Here is a 19,579-nt window from a genome sequence, read left to right on the forward strand (position 1 = left end):
TGTGTAACCGTGAGTAAGTTCCTTAACTTGTCTATGTCTCAATGTCCTGATAGGGAACATGGGAACAATAATAGTACTTATTAAGGTATTTTGTGGTTGAAATGAGTTAATGCAACAGAAGTACCTAAAACAGTGCCTGACACACAGTAAACACTGGTAGGTGCGTGCAAACCTTATCAGCTATCATCATCATCATCATCGTCATCATCCATCTGCATCTCTGAATATATACTACAGAAAGATTAAATAAGATGTAGTTGATTTGCTATTTTCCTAGGGCAAATAAGTGTCAACTAATAACATGCTAATACATAAGGAAAATGAGTGCTCAGAAAATTTTAAATTTATATATTTTCAAATACTTACAATTTACAAGTATAAACCTGATAATAATTGCAAATTATTTTATAGTTTCCATCTAAATTTGCTAATATAATAGGGATTTGGTCTGAAACACTTTTCTGTAGCATTTCAAACAGGCTGAAAATTAAATATTCCTCCTGTTATACAGTGAAATGGAATACTGCTGGAAGGTCAAGTTTTTTGTTTTAATATGAAGAACTTTAGTATTAAAAGATAGCCATCTGTCTGGGAGATTTTAGGATAGACAAACTGTACTAGAATGATTTTAGAGGGATTTCTACTTGTGAATATAGAAGTAACATCTATAATTATTTATCATGAAATGTATTCTATAAAATGGGACCTAAAAGAATTTTACTGGAATTTAGGACTGAAGCTACTTTACCTCCCATTATTGTAATCACCATATGGGATAAAAACAAACCACAGGTTTGGAGGAGTTTCTTAAAAAATGAGCTCATGCACTGTTCTAAAGTAGACAGTGTTCATTTCCTTACTAGATTTTAAGTGCCCATTTAGGTGAACAGAGCTGATTCAGCTTTTCACTTGAAAAGCAAAATCAATCAGTCTGTCTACATAATAACGAAGTTTAAGAAAAGGTAAGCTATCTCTGAAAATATAGACTTTTAACTGTTCTGTCTAGATTAGCTTTCTCAAAAGTTTAAATACTTATTTTACCTTGAATTTTTTAAATCTTATCTGTGTTATAGCTACGTTTCCCCAATGACACTTTTTACTATTTCTTTCATTTGCATTATTCTTATATCCAATTTTAAAGAAACACACACTCATTGAAAAGAGAAACACAGATGATTTATTATAGAAAAACAGTTAAGAAGTGAAAGTAACTCTTTACCAATAATTCCCTCCCATCACCCCCAGTATTCACCAGTCATAGCTTGGGGTGTGTCTTTCCAGATCTTTTTCTCTTCATATATATACCTGTATAGGTATGAATATTGATCTTCACATATAGTTTTCTTTTTTAAAAATGATTTTATTTTACATGCTCTTCTGCAATATTGCTAGTTTCTTTTAAAATTTCTCTTTTACTAACATCTTTCCATGTCAGTAGAAATGGATTACCTCAATCTTTTTAATGGCTGTATGGTATGCCACAGTTCTCTACATTTAATAGAAGTAACTGTTAGTAAGAAATAATTTCATTTAGAGGACACAAGTGAATGAGTGTTTTAGTATAAAGCACATTATTCTATGTAAATACTAAGATAACTTCTGACAAAGGTTAACTAAAAGTTAGTCGGTTAAATCCAGCAAAAACAGTATTAAACACTTTAAATTTTAATGTCAATGATTTTAGAGGGATTTCTACTTGTGAATATAGAAGTAACATCTTAAGTAAATTAGAGAAAATTATATCCCAAGTCCTTTAAAGTTAGTATTCTCCTTGCCACTACTAATGTCTTTAATATCTACTGGAAAGCCAAAGTAGTTGAGTCATTACATACATTGTTCAGTTCTATGCACATAGTGCTTGAGAATTTCTTCATTCTTGGCCATGAAATATGCAATGTAAAAGAATACACATTGTAATTTTTGCAAAGTAATCATTGATTCATTAGTCAGCGATTCACAATAGTGTTTAATTAGTATTTCGTTTAATGAGTCATTCTTATATATAAAAATAAGCATAGATTTTGGAGTCAGAAGGATATATCTGCCTGACAAACATCTACTCATCTTTGAAAACTCTGCTAAAAATACTACCAGTTCTCCTTTCGTCTATGCCCAACTGCCAGCTCCCTCCTTTGTGTCCCTCTTATCATGGCACTGGGACTCTTCTGTGTGTCCTGGACACCCTTTTCTCATAGTGTTTGTGACAGCTCACTGATTGACCTCTCTGCCTCTGCCAAGCCAACTTGAAGGCCCTTTAGGGCAGGGACTGCCTGACAGGCACAGCATAGCACACAGCACAGACAAACGAATAATTGAATGAACTGGAAATTTTCAGAGAAGTCACACAAGTGCTTAAAAATTATTTTACTTTGTTAAATTGAACAAGTTCCATTTTTTGATTCCATCATTAAATATGACTGAAGTTTCTATTGATTTTTTATCTCTTTAATAAGTATACTGAGTGGATGATATGCTTTTAAAAAAATACAGTTTATTTTTTATTTTTTTATTTTTTTTTTGAGATGGAGTCTCGCTCTGTCACCCAGGCTGGAGTGCAGTGGCGCAATCTCGGCTCACTGCAAGCTCTGCCTCCCAGGTTCACGCCATTCTCCTGCCTCAGCCTCTCCGAGTAGCTGGGACTACAGGCGCCCGCCACCACGCCCGGCTAATTTTTTGTATTTTTAGTAGGGACGGGGTTTCACCATGGTCTCGATCTCCTGACCTCGTGATCCGCCCGCCTCGGCCTCCCAAAGTGCTGGGATTACAAGTGTGAGCCACCGTGCCCGGCCAAAAAAAATACAGTTTATTTTTTAGAGATGTTTTAAAATCAAAGCAAAATGAGGAGAAAGTAGAGTTCCTATATTACTCCTACCTCTGCATACACACAGCCTTCCCCACTATCAATATCCTCCACCAGGGTGACAACTTTCTGATAAATTTACATATCATTTACATTAGCGTTCACTCTTGGTTTTGTACATTCTATGGATTTTGACAAATGTATAATGGCATACATCTACCATTAGAGTATCATATGTATCACATAACATAGTGTCACTACCCTGAAAATCCTTTCTCCCCCGACCTCTGGCAACCACTAATCTTTTTCTGACTATAGTTTTGCCATTTCCAGGATGTCATATTGCTGGGGATCATATAATAGATAGCCTTTCCAGATTGATTTCTTGCATTTAGTAATATGCATTTAGTAATATGCATTTCTCCATGTCTTTTCATGGCTTGACAGCTAATTTTTTAATAGTGCTGAATAATATTCCATTGTCTGTAAGAGAGGTAATATGCTTTTAAAAAACTATCCCTTTGGTTTCCACTTAAACATTCTTCTCCATAAAACTTCATCAGATACAAAAATAGCATTAAACAAAATAGGAACTCCTTGTTTTTCTTAAAACATATGATTTACTTTCCATATTAATTGAGTTCTTTGTTCATTAAATAGTCTTAGTGTAGGATTAGGTTTGAGAGTAATTATTTCAAAGAATTTTTAGGAAGGCATCGAAGAACCTGCAGCATTCATATAGCCCTGCATTAAGATGTATATATTTTAACATGTTTCAGAATTTATTGTAAGATAATGGTTGGTAATCATATATTTGTAAGTCAGTCATGAGAAAAGTAGCTGCTACGCAAAAATTTCAATATTTTGGAGTTGAATGTTGCCATGGTTAGCAGGCACAAGAGCCCCTTGTTTCACACAGGAGGAAACTGAAGTCGAGTGATGTGCTCCAGACTGCACAACTGGGTGTGGCAAAGGCAGGAGCCCTCGCCACCTGGAATTCGCTGTCTCAGCAGAGGCAGTCCCACAGGGACAGCTGAGAGCAGTGCTTCTCAAGTGTCCACACTGACACCAGGATGTTATTTGCCCTTTTCACTCTCCTTGTCTCACAAATGCATAGCTGAGTTTTCCAGATTTTACATGATCTAAGATATCACAGGTGGAAGCGGATAGGATAATTCAGCTAACTTATGTTAAGCCAGACATCAAAGAGGTTGGCAAACATCATTTTTCATGAGAGTATTTTTTATGTTAACATATAATGGGTTCTTTTTAAATAAAATAATTAAAAAATTTCTCAGTTTAAATTTCTAATATGGCAAATATTGATAGTTATAACTCACTGTAAACAAATGTTCTTTGGGCTCTTCAATAATTTTTAAGAGTTTAAAGGGGTCCTAAGATTAAAGAGGTTGAGAATTATCCACTTAGAGTCTTAAATCTTTGAAAAAGCAGACTATATACATAGTGTATATATGCATATATATATATGTGCATGTGTATGTACATATAGTGTGCATATAAATATCTTAAGATATAATACAGATATATAGTATATATGTAGCTTAAGATATATACATCGTGTGTATATATCTTAAGATTTCATATATAAATTCCATATTTTAGGGAATTATATATATTCTGTATCTTTGAGAATTTTGTTTCAAAGACACAAAAGCAAGCTAAACACAAGTGCTTAGGGTTGCTGAGAAGAAACTGTAAGATAACCTTAGAATAGACAGATGAGATGACATTTAGGATGGGGAAGAGGTAACTGTGAACTAGAGAAGGGAAAGCCAAGGTAACAAAGGTGAGGAAGAGGGTGTGAGGAAGAGGGTGTGACGAAGAGGTATGGGAGTGTGCGCCCTGGCTCTCTGTTCTAGGAGCAGGCTCTTTAATCCTCAATGCAGGCACAGGGTCTCTGCATTCATCATTCAATAGTTAAGGTTGCTGGGACTATAATAGGAAATTATCAGAGAAGTTCCCTGTTCTTAAGGGCCTAATGAGTAAAAAAAAGGATAAACAAGAGGAGTGCAGATTACAGAATTCTGTGAAGCTAAAAGGGTAATAATGTGAGAGTGATGGCAAGGAGGCTATTACACATAGGGAGGTCAGAAGAGGTTGACCTGAATGATGAGACCAAGCAGGCTCCGCCAATATCTGGAGGAGGTGCCTTCTAGGCAGAGGAAATAGCAAGAACAAAAGTTCTGAGGTAGGAATAGCTTGGCTTTATTAAAGGAAGAGAAAAAAGACTAATGTGCCCTGAGCCTAGAGAATTTGAGAATGGCACTTCAAGAATGCAAGCCTGACACATTTAAGAGGACGTCATCTATAATGTAACCTCAAAACAATAGGCAGATTTGCTACCAAGTATTATGTTCATGGTGTTTTAACATCAAACGCCCATGGTTCCTTAAGGAGGTCCCCTTCTGGAACCAGTGGCACTGGAATTTGAGGACAGTCAAGAATCCCAAGAAAAGTTAACGGTCCTTTAAAATAAGTAGAAGTTTCAGGATTTCTATTGAGCTACAGGAAACGTAGCCTTAGTTTTCCTGAAATCTAGCCTACCTTCTCTCCAGGTACTGGATTGTAAGAAAGGTTATACTTTGGGATATGGGAGATGCAGAAAATAAAGAGTTTTAAGAAAGAAAAAATACGTTTCATGATTCTGTGCAAAAGGATTTCACTACATCAGTGGTTCTCAAACTGTGGTTTGCAGATGCCTTTCCTTTGAGAAGTCCATGAGATCAAAACAATTTTCATAAAAATACTGAGATATTATTTGACCTTTTCATCGTGTTGACTTTGCACTGATGATGCAAAAGCAATGGTGGGTAAAACTGCTGGCACTTTAACCCGAATCAAGGCAAGGGCACTGACACGTACTAGTTTAGCAGTTGCTATGTTCTTCACTGCCACACTGGCAGTGAGCAAAACAACAGAACAGCTTCACTTCAGAATATCCATGAGGAAAAAGTTATTAATCAATTAAATTTCAACCCTTGAGTACATATTGTTTCAATATTCAGTGTGACAAAGTGGGAAGTACACATAAAGCACTTCTGCATACTGAAATCTCATGGTTGTCTTGGAGAAAAACACTCGTCAGATTGACTTGCAAAATGAACTAGCTGCTTTTTTCATCAAACGCCATTTACTTGAAAGCATAACTGAGAGAAAAACTACAGTTATTTGAGAGATACTTTCTTGAATATGAATAAAGTTAAGCCTTTCCAGGAAAACAACTAACAAGATTTATTGCCAACGATAAATTCAAGCTTTTAAGTAAAAATAAGAATTTTGGAAACCTATATCTGGCTTCTCAAAACTAACTTTTTGAGGAGATCAGCAGTAATATTAGCAAATGTGCTATTTTAATATTTTTAAAGGCAAAGTGATCATATATGGAGAGCCAACATAACTCAGTGGACCAACATTCTCCGAAGACCAGTGCATAATGTTACAAAATCACAGGCAGGTGAAAGACCCATTCAAAGTGCAAGATACACTGGTGGATTTAATATAACAGTAAAGTTCATGTGACTGCAGATTCCATATTGCAACTAACCTTTAAAAAACAATCACATGTTGAGTTTTGGTGTAGTGCCCAAGAAGATACACAATTACCTGAAAAGGCTATTAATACATTCCTCCCTTTTCAACTACACATCTGTGCAAGCAGATTTTTAAATTCTGACCATATATTCCAACCAAAACAATACTGCAACAGATGAAAGACATGCATAGATATTAAATTCCACCTGTCTTCTAGACAGTAAAGAGATCTGACAAATGTAAAACGATGCTATTTTTCTCAGTATTTGTTCATTTTGGAAAGTATTTTTCAGAAAATGTTTCTACATCAATGCAAAATGAGTTTATTTTAAATAAATCAATATTTTTAAAATGCTCAGTTTTAATTTTTAAAAGATGAAAATATAGATACCACCTTCATAAACAAAAACTCAGGTCTTCAATTTTGATGAGATCCTGAGACCAAAAAGTTTGAGAACCACCACTTTAAAAACTGAAAAGCATTTCGTAATAAAAAATTGCTTGTAACCAAAGGGAGAGAGAGAGAGAGACAGAGAGAGAGAGAGAGAGAGAGAGAAAGAAAGAAAGAAAGAAATAAAGAAAGAAAGAAAAAGAAAGAAGAAAGAAAGAAAGAAAGAAAGAAAGAAAGAAAGAAAGAAAGAAAGAAAGAAAGAAAAGAAAGAAAGAAAGAAAGAAAGAGAAAGAGAGAAAGAGAGAAAGACTTTAGAAAACCAGTGGGGGCAAAAATCGGATTCCAGTAGATGAAAAGAGTGGGAGAGGTGACAAACTGGATGAAGCGTAAACTCCTTGTCCTGGAGAAGGATGGATTGGACAGTAGGTGGAGAAGATGCAGAGAGAAGGGTTTTTACAAGAGAACAAAATACACTTCCAGTCTGAGAAAGAGATGCCATAGAGAGAAAATGAGATGAAGGATGGAGAGGAAGAGGCCTGGGCATGGAACTCAGCAATGGTCAGCTAATCCTCTGATGAGATGGCTCAACTCCATGTGTGCCCCTGACATGTGTAAGCCTGTGTAACAGTGCACACCCCACTCTGAAGAGCACAGAGCAGGTATGAGATCTGTTCAGGAAAGCTGGGCTTCACTTTGGTCTTACTGTCAGCACAAAAAAAGGTCATCAGTTTGCCTGTTTTTAAAATGAAGGACAGGAGGCAGTAAGTCACAACAGAAAGTCTTTTATAGAATCAAAATTTTACAACTTGCAATTCTATAAAAATAATGCAGTAAGGTCACTGCTTAAGCGAAAGAACTGATGCCATTTATTAGGATGAAATTAAGGACTAAACACATGAAGCGGCATAGCTAGTGTCATTATTCAAGCACAGTTATTGAGTGGCTACATTGAGGGCGTATATTTTTTAAAGTAAAAATTGGGACAGAGCCCAAGAAAGGATCTTTTTTTTTTTTGAATCTGTGAATTTGTTTGATAAGTCTTTAAAAACCATAAAATTAAATCACTCTTGGTTATACATCAAATAAACTGCCTTAACTTAAAACAATAAAAGTGCATGAAATAAGGACCTATCTGGGAATGCTGGGACATATAGTCTTTGGCCAGTTGGAGTCCTCTACTAGTTGCTATAAAAGAAATGAAGCGAAAAGCCCCTTTCCTCAGCTACTTATAATGTGCATGACTGTGCAGTTTTAAGTGACCAAAAATCACATCTAGAGGCATATCTCATTTTTGCTCTGAAGAAATCCTAAAATCTCTTATGACTTACAATTTCATTTAAAAAAAACCCTAATCCTTTATTTGTCATGCATTACACCACTATCAGACCTCAAGATCATGATACAATCACCTTAAACTTAAAAAGTACATTATATTTGTAGAAGTATTTTATCTTCATTTCTAATGGAGCCTTGATAGTAGCTTCTAAGAGCTTAAACCTCTCTATTCTGACATTAGTAAAGAATACTTTTGCCAAATAAAAAACAAGCATTCCTTTCGGAACATGTACATATCACACATACAGGTTCTAGAGTGCTTTTCTCTGGGCTCAGTAACATCTGTGCAGAACACACCGCAAGTACTGCTCTACACCTTCACGTTTCATGATGCTGCAGCACACTAAGTAGTGTAATATCAGTCAGCATTGATCCAGTGACCAAAGGAAGACACATAATCCAACTGAGTCAAGCATGGCACACTCTGTGTTGATTGATCTTCTGCATGAGGGACTTCACAAGGGGATCTGAGTTCAGTAACATGGCAACTTGCAACGAAATTTTAACACGGAATTCTGAAGAAATTTCAGTGATGTTTATCCTCCCAAGCCTTTAAAGGAGTCAGTTCTACCTTCTTGGCGTCTAGGGTATTTTTAACTGAGGATGCTGTATTATTTGTAGTCCAGGCAATTAAATGTAAATTACTCAGAACCCTCTAACAATAATTATCTAGAGTGCTAGATGATGCCTTTTTGAAGATCACCGAGGAGACATATGAAGGCAAAGCCAAGGCCCAGCTGGGAAAGGACCTACAGAGATTCATTTCTTAAATGTTATCTTATTGTGCTTCCTATTCTGCTCATTTATAAACATAAAACTAATTCAGTGCTGCAGCAGTCTTGTGGCCAATATGTTTGTGCTTTAAAATGGATGCAGTTTGATTCCTATATAATAATACAGCCATATTTGTTACAGTGATAAAAAATCTGACAGGAGAACTATTTTGTATAACTGTGTTTTGAAGGATGTGTGTGCTACATTTTTTCAAGGGCACTGAAATCTAAGTAATTTTCTTGTATTATTAGTAGATGACACTATATTATTAATATCCCAGAAAGTGAAATGTGAATTATTAGGAAATATTTAAAGCTATGACTATAACATTAATACAGCTAGTTAATAGTGTGTGATTTTTATAACTTTTACTGGATTTATTATAGAAAAATATCTACAGCTATATAAACAACTCCAGGAAGAGCCAAAGTATTTCAGTTAATACAAAAAATGTCTTTTTTATTTTAGAAAATAATCATAGCTGATAATATTCTTACAGTGATTTTTACTTTCATGGCTTTTGAAATAAAACCATGTATTTCATATACACACACACATATATGTACTTAGGTACATATACACATATATAATACATACACACATATAACATAAAGGACTTAGGGAAGCTTCTAGAATACAGTAAAAAAAAAAAAAGACAAAGCTGGAGGTACGATTATGAGGGAAGGAATACAGGAGACAAAAGCCATAACTTCCTAGACGTAAGCAGGGACTTTGGCTTTGAACTGCTTAATGGCCAAGGCAAATTTTAAAATCAACACTGGTTATACGGGAAAAACAAACAAACAAACAAAACACAAACAAAAAAATAAAAAACCCCACATTCTAGGTTCCTTAGGAAAACAAAAACGGGCTGTCATCTAGATTTAAAAAAACATCTTGATTGAGTCTTCATAGAAGGGACACTGAACAACGTACTGAGTGACATCAACACAACAGCCCTGCGATAACGAGACCACCATGTTCTTATGCACTCCCTTGAAAAGTGGCTCCATGCAAATGGCAGGCCTAATGTTGAAGAGGGACATGGGCAAGGAAACCCCAGAGGAGAACAGACAGCCTAGGCCAAACATGCAGCTCTTGGATGGTTTCACCCAATCTAGGGATGTAAACTAGAATACTCTGAGGAATAAATGGACCGCATGTATTCTAAACTAGCTTCTTAGTGCTCTGTGTTTCTCAGTTGAGTTTTAGACAAAACCTGATTAATGAAAGTTTGCACTTAAAGTCATCAGCAGGCATTCTGTGGCACTAAGATCAAGTCTTTAAAAGCTCATGGTGTATCTCTGGAATGCATGGTCTGAAGGAATATCTTCAGGCATTTCCTTAGAAATTCTGAGTTTATTCAATATATAAATGAATAAACATCCAAGGACTTAAGGTTTTATATAACACAACATGGCCACAGAGAACAATGACTCAGGTTTTGTTTTTCTTGATTTTGGATTACTAGGGTACTTGGTTTTCAAAGTTTAGTGTTCATAAGAATCACAGGGGGAGGCTATGAAATTACCAGGCTTCAGGAAAGTCAGCTGTAGTGGCTCTCATGTGGATCCTAGAAATCAGGTCATTCTCTTGAAGGTAGTCTAAGAACAGTATTCTGAGTTCATTCTTCTCCCCAGTGCCTGACAGGGAGCAAGTACTCTGCATGTTTCTAAATTTCACCTTCCTATCTGTGTCCTCAGTTCTCTCAGCTAATAGCACTGAATGTACCTTTTTTAATACTCAGTTGTGTGAGTTCCTTCCTAGCATGTTCTTGACGGTCACGGAATCTCTAAAACCACCTGGTTTATAAACTACACACATATTTTATATCTTCTATATGAGAACCTTCAATTTCATGCTGACCTCAGTCCTACAGACAGCTAGAGACTATTCTAGGACAGTCACACTGTTCATAGGATAGATTTTTATAGAGTTAGACACGAATTGCATAATAGAAGAGTTGAACAGTGTGACTGTTCAGAAAAGTCAGGTCTTCTTTGCACATTGGCCCCTAAAAAGTTTACACACAAATGTATGGCTCACCTCTGGCAAACACAGAGGACTTCTATTCTCATGTTGGCCTTGTCTTGCTTTCCTACTCTTATTCTTCCTTTGCCTCAATTTCCTCACTATTTTTACATTTGATGGTCACTTTCAAAGCTGCTTAAACTCCTTTATGGAACAGGGTTAAGTGGATGTTTTAAGTATGTGTGTATGTATGTGTACATGCATACACAGATGGATAAATACATACAGGTTAAAAGCTAGATATAAAAAATAATCAATGATGAATAAGAAGGTTTGGGTTTTATCTTGGAGTTAGAACATTTTTAGTCACTTAACTAATAAATATCACTATCTAATTCTCCAAAAATGTTTACATTTACATAGTGTCTTCTTTAATTTGCTTGTGAATTAACAGGTTTGAAAACATTTAATCTGCAAAGTGTGATATAAATGAAAAATATATTATTAATTATGCATTGCTATAATCCCATGTTTTAATATCAACAAGCAAGATTCAGTCAGTGATATAGAAAGAATGTCTATCAAATTTTACTGGTATGCATTCTAACCCATTTCTGTTTTCAAACAGAAGACATCAAAAGTTGTAACAGCTGATAGAAAAGCTATTATATGAACAAAATATTTAAAACTAAATTTTTTGTATCAATGCTTTCAATGGATTCACAGTTTATAGCTCAAATTTTAAATATGTTTTGAAGAAAGTTATCATAGAACAAAGAAATTCAGTTAACATTGTAATTTGGTGACTGAATGTACCACTCATTAAATTATATATTAAGTCATTATGAAATCATTAATAGACAGGACTTTAATAAAATGGAAATTTTAATTTGCAACCTGATAAATAACTGTCAAAATAAAGAAAATCTTAGAGAAATTACCACGTTAAAGTTTTAAAACCCTGAACCTAAAAATGAAAACCCAGGTGCATATGAGAACTACAAGACTGGCTGGGTGCAGTAGCTCACGCCTGTAATCCCAGCACTTCGGGAGGACGAGCCAAGAGATCAATACCATCCTGGCCAACATGGTGAAACCCCATCTCGATTGAAAAAAGAATACAAAAATTAGCTGGGCGTGGCGGCTCACATCTGAAGTCCCAGCTACTTGGGAGGATGAGGCAGGAGAACTGCTTGAACCTGGGAGGCAGAGGTTGCAGTGAGCCGAGATTGCGCCACTGCACTCCAGCCTGGCAACAGAGTGAGACTCCATCTCAAAAAAACAAACAAACAAACAAAAAAACCACAAAACAAACAAACAAAACCCTACAAGCCCACTGGTGAAGGTGAAAAACTAAACAACAAAATAAAACCAAAAAACGCAAACTCAGGACTATTCAGCATTCTATATATAATGCTATTTTATCTTTGGACTCAGAGAATAGTTAATTTTATGTTTACCACAAGTCAGAATACATTCTGTTTTTAAACACTCAATGACTTCAGGATACTATATTAGCTCTTAATTAAATTAATACAACTTGAGATGTGAAGATCATGTTTACAACGTTGACTAAAAATTATTTATTACTTTTTTACAGATATGAAAGCAATAATGTCACCTGGTAGTTTTTTACTTATATATTACTTTGAAATACATATTAGCTAATATTTTGCATACATTTTGGATTTTCATATTATTATTAGAGAGATCCGTGGAAAAATTATATTGTGTGAATACCCAAATCATAAGCACTTTTCTGGATGCATCCATAAATATTTCATTTACAAAGAACATTAATGAAGTTTCACACCATTTTGTGATCTGTCAACCACAGCAACCGAATGCTGGCATAAGGCAACATTAAAGAGGTTAGTCTAAGATAAAACCCAGAGCACATTTTAAAAAGGGTAAAAGGAAGGAAACAAACAAACAAAAAGAATACAAAACTATATAAAGATTTTAAAAACATACATCACATATCTGAACCACAGATATTCATGCCATTGACTTTGGAGTTTCCTATTTCATGAAAGGCATTTTGTACACAGAAGACTCAAAAATGCTGTAAAGCACCTAGTAGAATCCAACGGTACAGACACGGCAGATATTCAGTAAAATAATTTTAACTCCTACTGATATGTTATCTTTGTTGTTGTTCATATATTAACCTAGTAAAACTCAGCCAATAGATGGAGTGGCATTGACCTGTAAAACTTCTGAGATCCCTGCAAGCTTAGTGTTCTCTGAAGTCCTCTATAATTTATCATCTACTGCAACTCACATTTAGCATAAGCTACAAGCTTATATTGTTATTCTTCTATGTTTATGTGCTGACTCACAAATAAATGGGCCTATGTGGACTTTATTTTCACAATCTTAATAATATCTACATAACTTAATAACTTTGTTATAAATCTGATGTTTCATAAAATTATGTGTTATCAACTATGTTCCAGTAGAAGAGTTACAAATTTTTGCTTAACCTTTGTAGACAAAAGTTTGTAGACAAAAGAAACTATTTTGTCTATTGTCTTCTATTGTCTATTTTTCTATTGTCTATCAAATACAGTAAGTCCTCACTTAATGTGAGGATTTAATATGTTCTTGAAAACTGACCTATAATGAAACCAGTTGTACCACAGGCTAATTGATATAAAGAGTTATGTTTCTATGGCACATTTCTGGCCACAAAAACATCACCAAACTCAGAAAGACCCAAAATACTTCCAATATTAAACACTGAAATGAAGTTGAGCTCTACATACATTTAAGAAAGATTAATAAAAATGTTACCAGGACCACCCTGATGAAATAATTGGAAAAGTTCTTTTTCTTACTGTTTTTCTTTATTTATGCACTTTATTTGTAGGCACGCCTGCATAAAGAAACCAGACAGCCCAGTAGCACCAGAGCTTCTCCATTCCTGACCAGATACCAGAGGGAGATAAGATCCCCAACTGGTGCAAACTGGAACAAGTGACCCCTAGTTGCGTTTAGATCCTTAATATTATCATTATAATGCTAAAATTCCCTCCCTCAAAAGAACAGGTCGCCATTTTGTGTCATGGGTTGCATGAAGACATATGTTTATGCACTGAGCCTGTGCATCTGGAGTCCCACTCTGCGCATGCTAACATCCCTCTCCCTCCCCATACCCGGTGGTCCTTAAACACACCATGCCTTCTATTTTTCGGGGAGAGGGCGTCTTTAGATCAAGAGTTCTTTCCTTCTCCAGGCCTGGCCAGGAATAAAGCCTGCTTGACTTTTTCCTGCTTTGCAACTGATAACAAAGCAGGGAAAGAACTCCACCTACCAGTGACAAAAACAAGTAAGATCATTATTTACCCACTTATTCTAATTCAGGATCATGGATGGCTGGAGTCTCTCCCAGCGACTCAGGGCACTAGGCAGAACCAGCCCTGGATAGGATGCCATTCCGTGGCAGAGTGCGCGTGCACACGCCAGACACTCTCGCTCAGATGGGGACCATTTAGAAATGCTAGTTCACCTAATGGGCACATCTTTGGGATGTGGGAGGAAACCGAGTACCCAGAGAAAACCCACATGGACCTGAGGAGAAAGTGTAAAGGCCACATAGACAGTGACCCCAGCTGAGAATTATTTTTTTCTCTTCAACATTATGATGAAATGAGGTTGAATGAAATGACATTATTCAAGGATCTGCTGTAATAGTCAAACTCTTTCCTATGAAATTCAAAGCCCTCTATACTCGGGCACTATACTAGACTCCTAGCCTCAACCTACATTCTAGCCACTCTACTACACAGCATTTGCCAAACTTGCTGTACACTTCTGTGCTGCCAAACATTTGCCAGTCTGGTTCCCTCTGCATTTCAAGATGACACAGCCCTAATTATCCTGCAAAGCCCACCCCATCAACTCTTCTGTAAAGCTTCCAGAATCCACCACCACTTTTCCATCACCACAACTCCCTCAGAGGGAAAATCCTTCTTTCCATTTGGCAGACACTTTTATTAAAGCATTTTTCACAGATTATTATTATTATTATTGTTATTATTATTATGCCTTCTCCTTTGTGAAACTTTCTCAGACTCCCATACCCAGAATTAAGCACTCCATTTATAGCCCACCTCTGTCCCTGGTATGTAATTCTACTCCAGCATAGGAAGAAGCTGGAATCATCTGTCTGTATAATTACCTCCCCTGTGCCCCGTGAGGATATCATCTTATTCATCATTGTTTCCCCAGGGCCTGGTTAGTACTTGATACACAGTAGGTGTTCAATAAATGCTATTAAATTGATAAACAAAATACAACTGCTTTCTGCCAAATCAGAAAAAATTTATACTGAGCCTTCAGTTAAGACACATGCCTCCTTAGCATTCTAGCAGAACCCTGACTCTTCACTGACCACAAATAGAAAATGAAAGTGGATATGCAGCAGACTAAGGTGGTTTTAGGGACTGAGGATATGGCTTGTGGAGGAGGCAGGCTTCCAGCAGAGGGGAAAAACAGATCCTTTAAACATTGAGCACTTTCATGTTAACTCCAGGAAGCTTCTTTACATGCCAGTGGCTGGTGCTGTAAGGAGCACTGTTAACATTCAGTAAAATAAGCCCTAATAAAACTGCTTCCTTATCACCTCCAGGAAGTGACAGGCAAAAGTACATTTTCACTTAGACATTCCCATAGAAAACAGTCAACTGGAAAAATAACAACTACCTGTATTCTTAAAATCAATTAATTGTGCATAAGATTTAATATATACAATTCTTAATAAGAAGACCATAAGCCAAACACATGGCATAATGTTAAAACACGGCTGTATTCTAATTTGCCAAACCCCATCACAAGAAAATATGCACCTGTAGACATGTATGCTGCAGTATTGTTTTTTCTAAATTTGTGTTTATGTTTTTAAATTTTGGGATGCATGAATCAGAAACTGCAAAATAAAGAGACTAGGATACAAGGTCTATTGTAAATACAGAAAAAGATATGTGAAGGCTTATAGAGTATAATCACGTGCTGAAATACATTTGCATAGCAGGTAATGCCATTGCTCTCAGGAAAGCTGTAGTATAAAATGAAGCTTTCTACTACAATGTATTCATAAAAATGAGCAAAAATAGAATATCATTGAACTTGTCTTAAAAAGATAAATGTTATATAACTATGAATAACTGGTTGTTCTGTTTTCTACAAAAACAATGATCTTCAACAGATTTAAATACTATTTCTATTGACCGCATGGAGATTAAACATTTTTTAACAAGATGTACCTCAATCTATAAGTATTTTGAGAACCGAGCTTAAAACAGCTTTGAAAGAAAAGTAAACATAACGTCACTATACTTTGGCTCTAAAAATACCCCTTCATGCTATAATAATTATATGCTATATAATTATTAAATTATGTATATATATATAATTCATAAAGTTATACTTAGCAAATGCAACATTGTTTATGAAAGTTTTAACTTTTCTTGGCTTCTTTTCCTGCTTTCTCATAAGGAAAACAGGAACGTAATGCAAAGACTGGCCTTTGTATTAAAAATAAACTTTATCAGTGAAAGCGTGGCACGAAGAGTCTGCTGGCAGAAAACAACATTTTCTTTCCAAAGCCAGAAGCTTCCTAACTCAATTTTGTAATGTAAATAATAATTAGAGTAATGAATATAAGAATACAGACATATTCAATGAATGTTCTCTCTTACTCATTTTTTCTAAGGTTTGAGCAAAATATCTTCATCACCCAATTTCAAATAGCTAACTCTACTATATTTTTGTTTTTAACTGTAACCTGCCCGTATTGTTTTAGAAAGTAAGCAGACATTAATAAATAACTGGATTTCCAATTGACCAAGACTACTAATACCATGCCAAAATTTTTTAAAATTATTTGTTACTGAAAATTATTTATTTTGAATGCTCTTGAAGGCTTCTTTACCTGCAGATGGCTGGGAAACATTCTTGAAGACCTTTCTTTTTAACTAAAGATCCTTCAAGGCAGTACATAATGATGTCCATAACCTTTGACAGAAAAGAACAGATTTAAAATTAATTTCAAATACTGAATTTTCCAAAATGTAAATGATTAACTTAGGCCTCATTTGCCCATAAAAAGTCTATATAGCTTTATTTTAGCATTTAAAATAAAAACAAAAGCCATTTAAGCCATGTATATACTACAGTCTATCCTTTCTCTTATCTGTGAAAAGAAATTTAAAGGACAGTGCAATAAAATAAAGACAACAGACTTGTTTAAAGTCAATTCATATTTATGTATACATAATACATTATTCAACATATTATATATTTTATTTATAATGAAAAATGTCAAAGGGAACATAATCTTTACATATTACAGACCTTTACATATTACAGACCAACTCCATGTGAATGGTGAATGAACTTGAAAGTTGTTTTGATTTTTGAGGAAATTTAAATAAGTCTTCCAGAAATGGCACAAAAATTTTAATTATCTCTCTCTTACGCACACACACATACACACACACACACACACACACTCATTCTTTCTCTTTCACCCTTTATCTTTTTTAGTGATGCTGGAAATAAAGATACTGATTTATATTACTTCATTAGAATATTTAATTTAGGTTGCTGATGAATCATTTAAAACAGGATATTCTTACCTCCACAAGAAGATCCACAACATCTGTGGGCATCTTTTCAATAAGAATTTCAATGACTCTCAGAATTTCCCCTTTAGCTCGTGCGAGAGTTGTTGTGTGCATATTCTGCTGTGATTGGGTATTTGCTGCAAGAGCCGTATGTCTGTGTACCTACAAAACATTTCTATGATGTAGATATGATTGACACTGATATAGTTTTACATTTCTAGCCATGCTTTATTTTTCACTTTCTAATACTATGAAAAAAAAAACTTCTTGTGGGTGAGTCAGAAAATACTTGTGTTTGCAAAAACAATACTTAGTATAATAAAAACTCAATAGATATTTCCTAACACAATTCTGTAAGTTCCTGAACATTATATGAGACATTAATACAACACTATCATGACATGTTTAAAAAGAAACATATTGAGGACTTGTGAATTTGGTACATTTGGAACTGAGGTAGACAGAAGTTGGCAGATGCCCAGGAAGTAAAAGATACGACCCTTGCTCTCAAGTAATGATAGTGCAGCTGACCCGTGAACAACATGGGTTTGAAATGCATGACCCGACTTATACGCAGATTTTCTTCTGCCTCTGGGCCTCTGACACAGCAAGACTAATCCCCTCCACTTCCTCCCCCTCAGCCTACTCAATGTGGAGACGACAAGGATGAAGACCTTTATGATGATCCACTTTCACTTAATGAATAGGACATAGATTTTCACTTCCTTTTGAGTTTCTTCACATTTTCTTTTCTCTAGTTTACTTTATTGTAAGACTAAAGTATATAACATATATAACATACAAAATATGTGTTAATTGACTGTTTATGTTATCGGTAAGGCTTCTGGTCAACAGTGGGCTAACAGTAGTTAAGTTTTGGAGCAGTCAAATATTATTCGTGGGTTTTGACTGCTAGGGGGATCAGTGCCCCTAACTCCCTTACTGTTTGAGGATCGACTGCAAATAATACTTTAACCACACTCACCGTGTCCCAGAAATTATTCTCTAAGTGCTTTACAATTAAGTTGGAAAATCCAAATGAACATGCCTCCAAAAATAATGAGCATGGCAAATAATATAAATTCAGTGTGATTTTCCCCATACAATCGTAAGCTTTATAGTTCAGAGGAGAAAGAATATTAACAGGCCCTGGACTAGCCTGGGAAGAGCCATAAGGTAGTAGGCATAGAAATGGGGTACAGGTCAGAGATAATAATGAGAAATACTTTAGTATTTTACTCTCATACTCTAGGATTGAACAGTGAAGTGGAAAACTTGTGTGTGTTTTTTGTTTCATTTATTATATAATATTTACAGATAGGGTTTCACTTCACTGTGTTGCCCAGGCTAGACTCAAACTCCTAGGCTCAAGTGATCCTCCTGCCTCAGCCTCCCAAATAGCTAGGACTACAGGCACACACCACAGTACCAGACTGAAAACTTGTTTTTAAAGGTAATAAATGTGGACTGTTACTTTAAAATTATCTTTCCAACCAAAAGCTGTAGTAGAATGAATTCAAAGCATGGGTATTCTAATAGTTCATTTTTAAAAAAATACTCATATGTAAATGGTGCAAATGAAGTTTGAAAACACAATTAATAAAAGTACCTGTCAGAGTAATGTGAGGCTTATTCACTATATTCAATATTATGACTTGTGCATATTCCACTGATGGGAAAAACTGGCAAAAAAAAAAAAACCTTCCAAGACTAATAAAATTGGCCATTTATACCCACATATATATACACACATTATATATAACTATATAATACCTACAAAATAAATACATACATATGTGCATTTTAAATCTAGTGGAAGCTTACTATAACACTATGCACTATTAGAAAAATGCACACCCTTAGTCTACAAATTCATTTTAGATATGAATTCAAAGCCTCAGTGCCTCACATAAGCCTATACAAAATGCTATTAGGACTTTCTTTCCTCCCCTCCCAGCGAAATGCACGGCACAAATATTTGCAGCATGCCTATTAGGGATAGCTCTGGGGCAGACATGAGCCCAATAGGTTTCAGTTTATCTGAGTAGACTCAGAGGTATTTATTTCGTATTTTAAAAATTCATCATAGCTACAGGAAAAACAACTCAGCCAGAGCCCATACCCTAT

At 35.3% G+C, this 19,579-nt stretch overlaps 1 protein-coding gene across 5 annotated transcripts in view; it reads right to left on the minus strand.

Moving 5' to 3' along the window:
- The window catches only part of WDR7 (WD repeat domain 7), a 371,052-nt gene that overhangs the window by 66,815 nt on the left and 284,658 nt on the right, over positions 1 to 19,579 (minus strand). For all 5 annotated transcript variants that reach the window (XM_055298166.2, XM_055298151.2, XM_063641394.1 and 2 more), the window contains 2 exons: positions 17,465 to 17,614; positions 16,759 to 16,841 (listed from right to left, as the gene is read on the minus strand). In XM_055298166.2, the coding sequence (XP_055154141.1) occupies positions 16,759 to 16,841; positions 17,465 to 17,614 (233 nt within the window). The remainder of the gene's footprint in view (positions 1 to 16,758; positions 16,842 to 17,464; positions 17,615 to 19,579) is intronic.

The sequence above is a fragment of the Symphalangus syndactylus genome, chromosome 1 (assembly GCF_028878055.3).
Source record: "Symphalangus syndactylus isolate Jambi chromosome 1, NHGRI_mSymSyn1-v2.1_pri, whole genome shotgun sequence".
NCBI lineage: Eukaryota > Metazoa > Chordata > Mammalia > Primates > Hylobatidae > Symphalangus > Symphalangus syndactylus.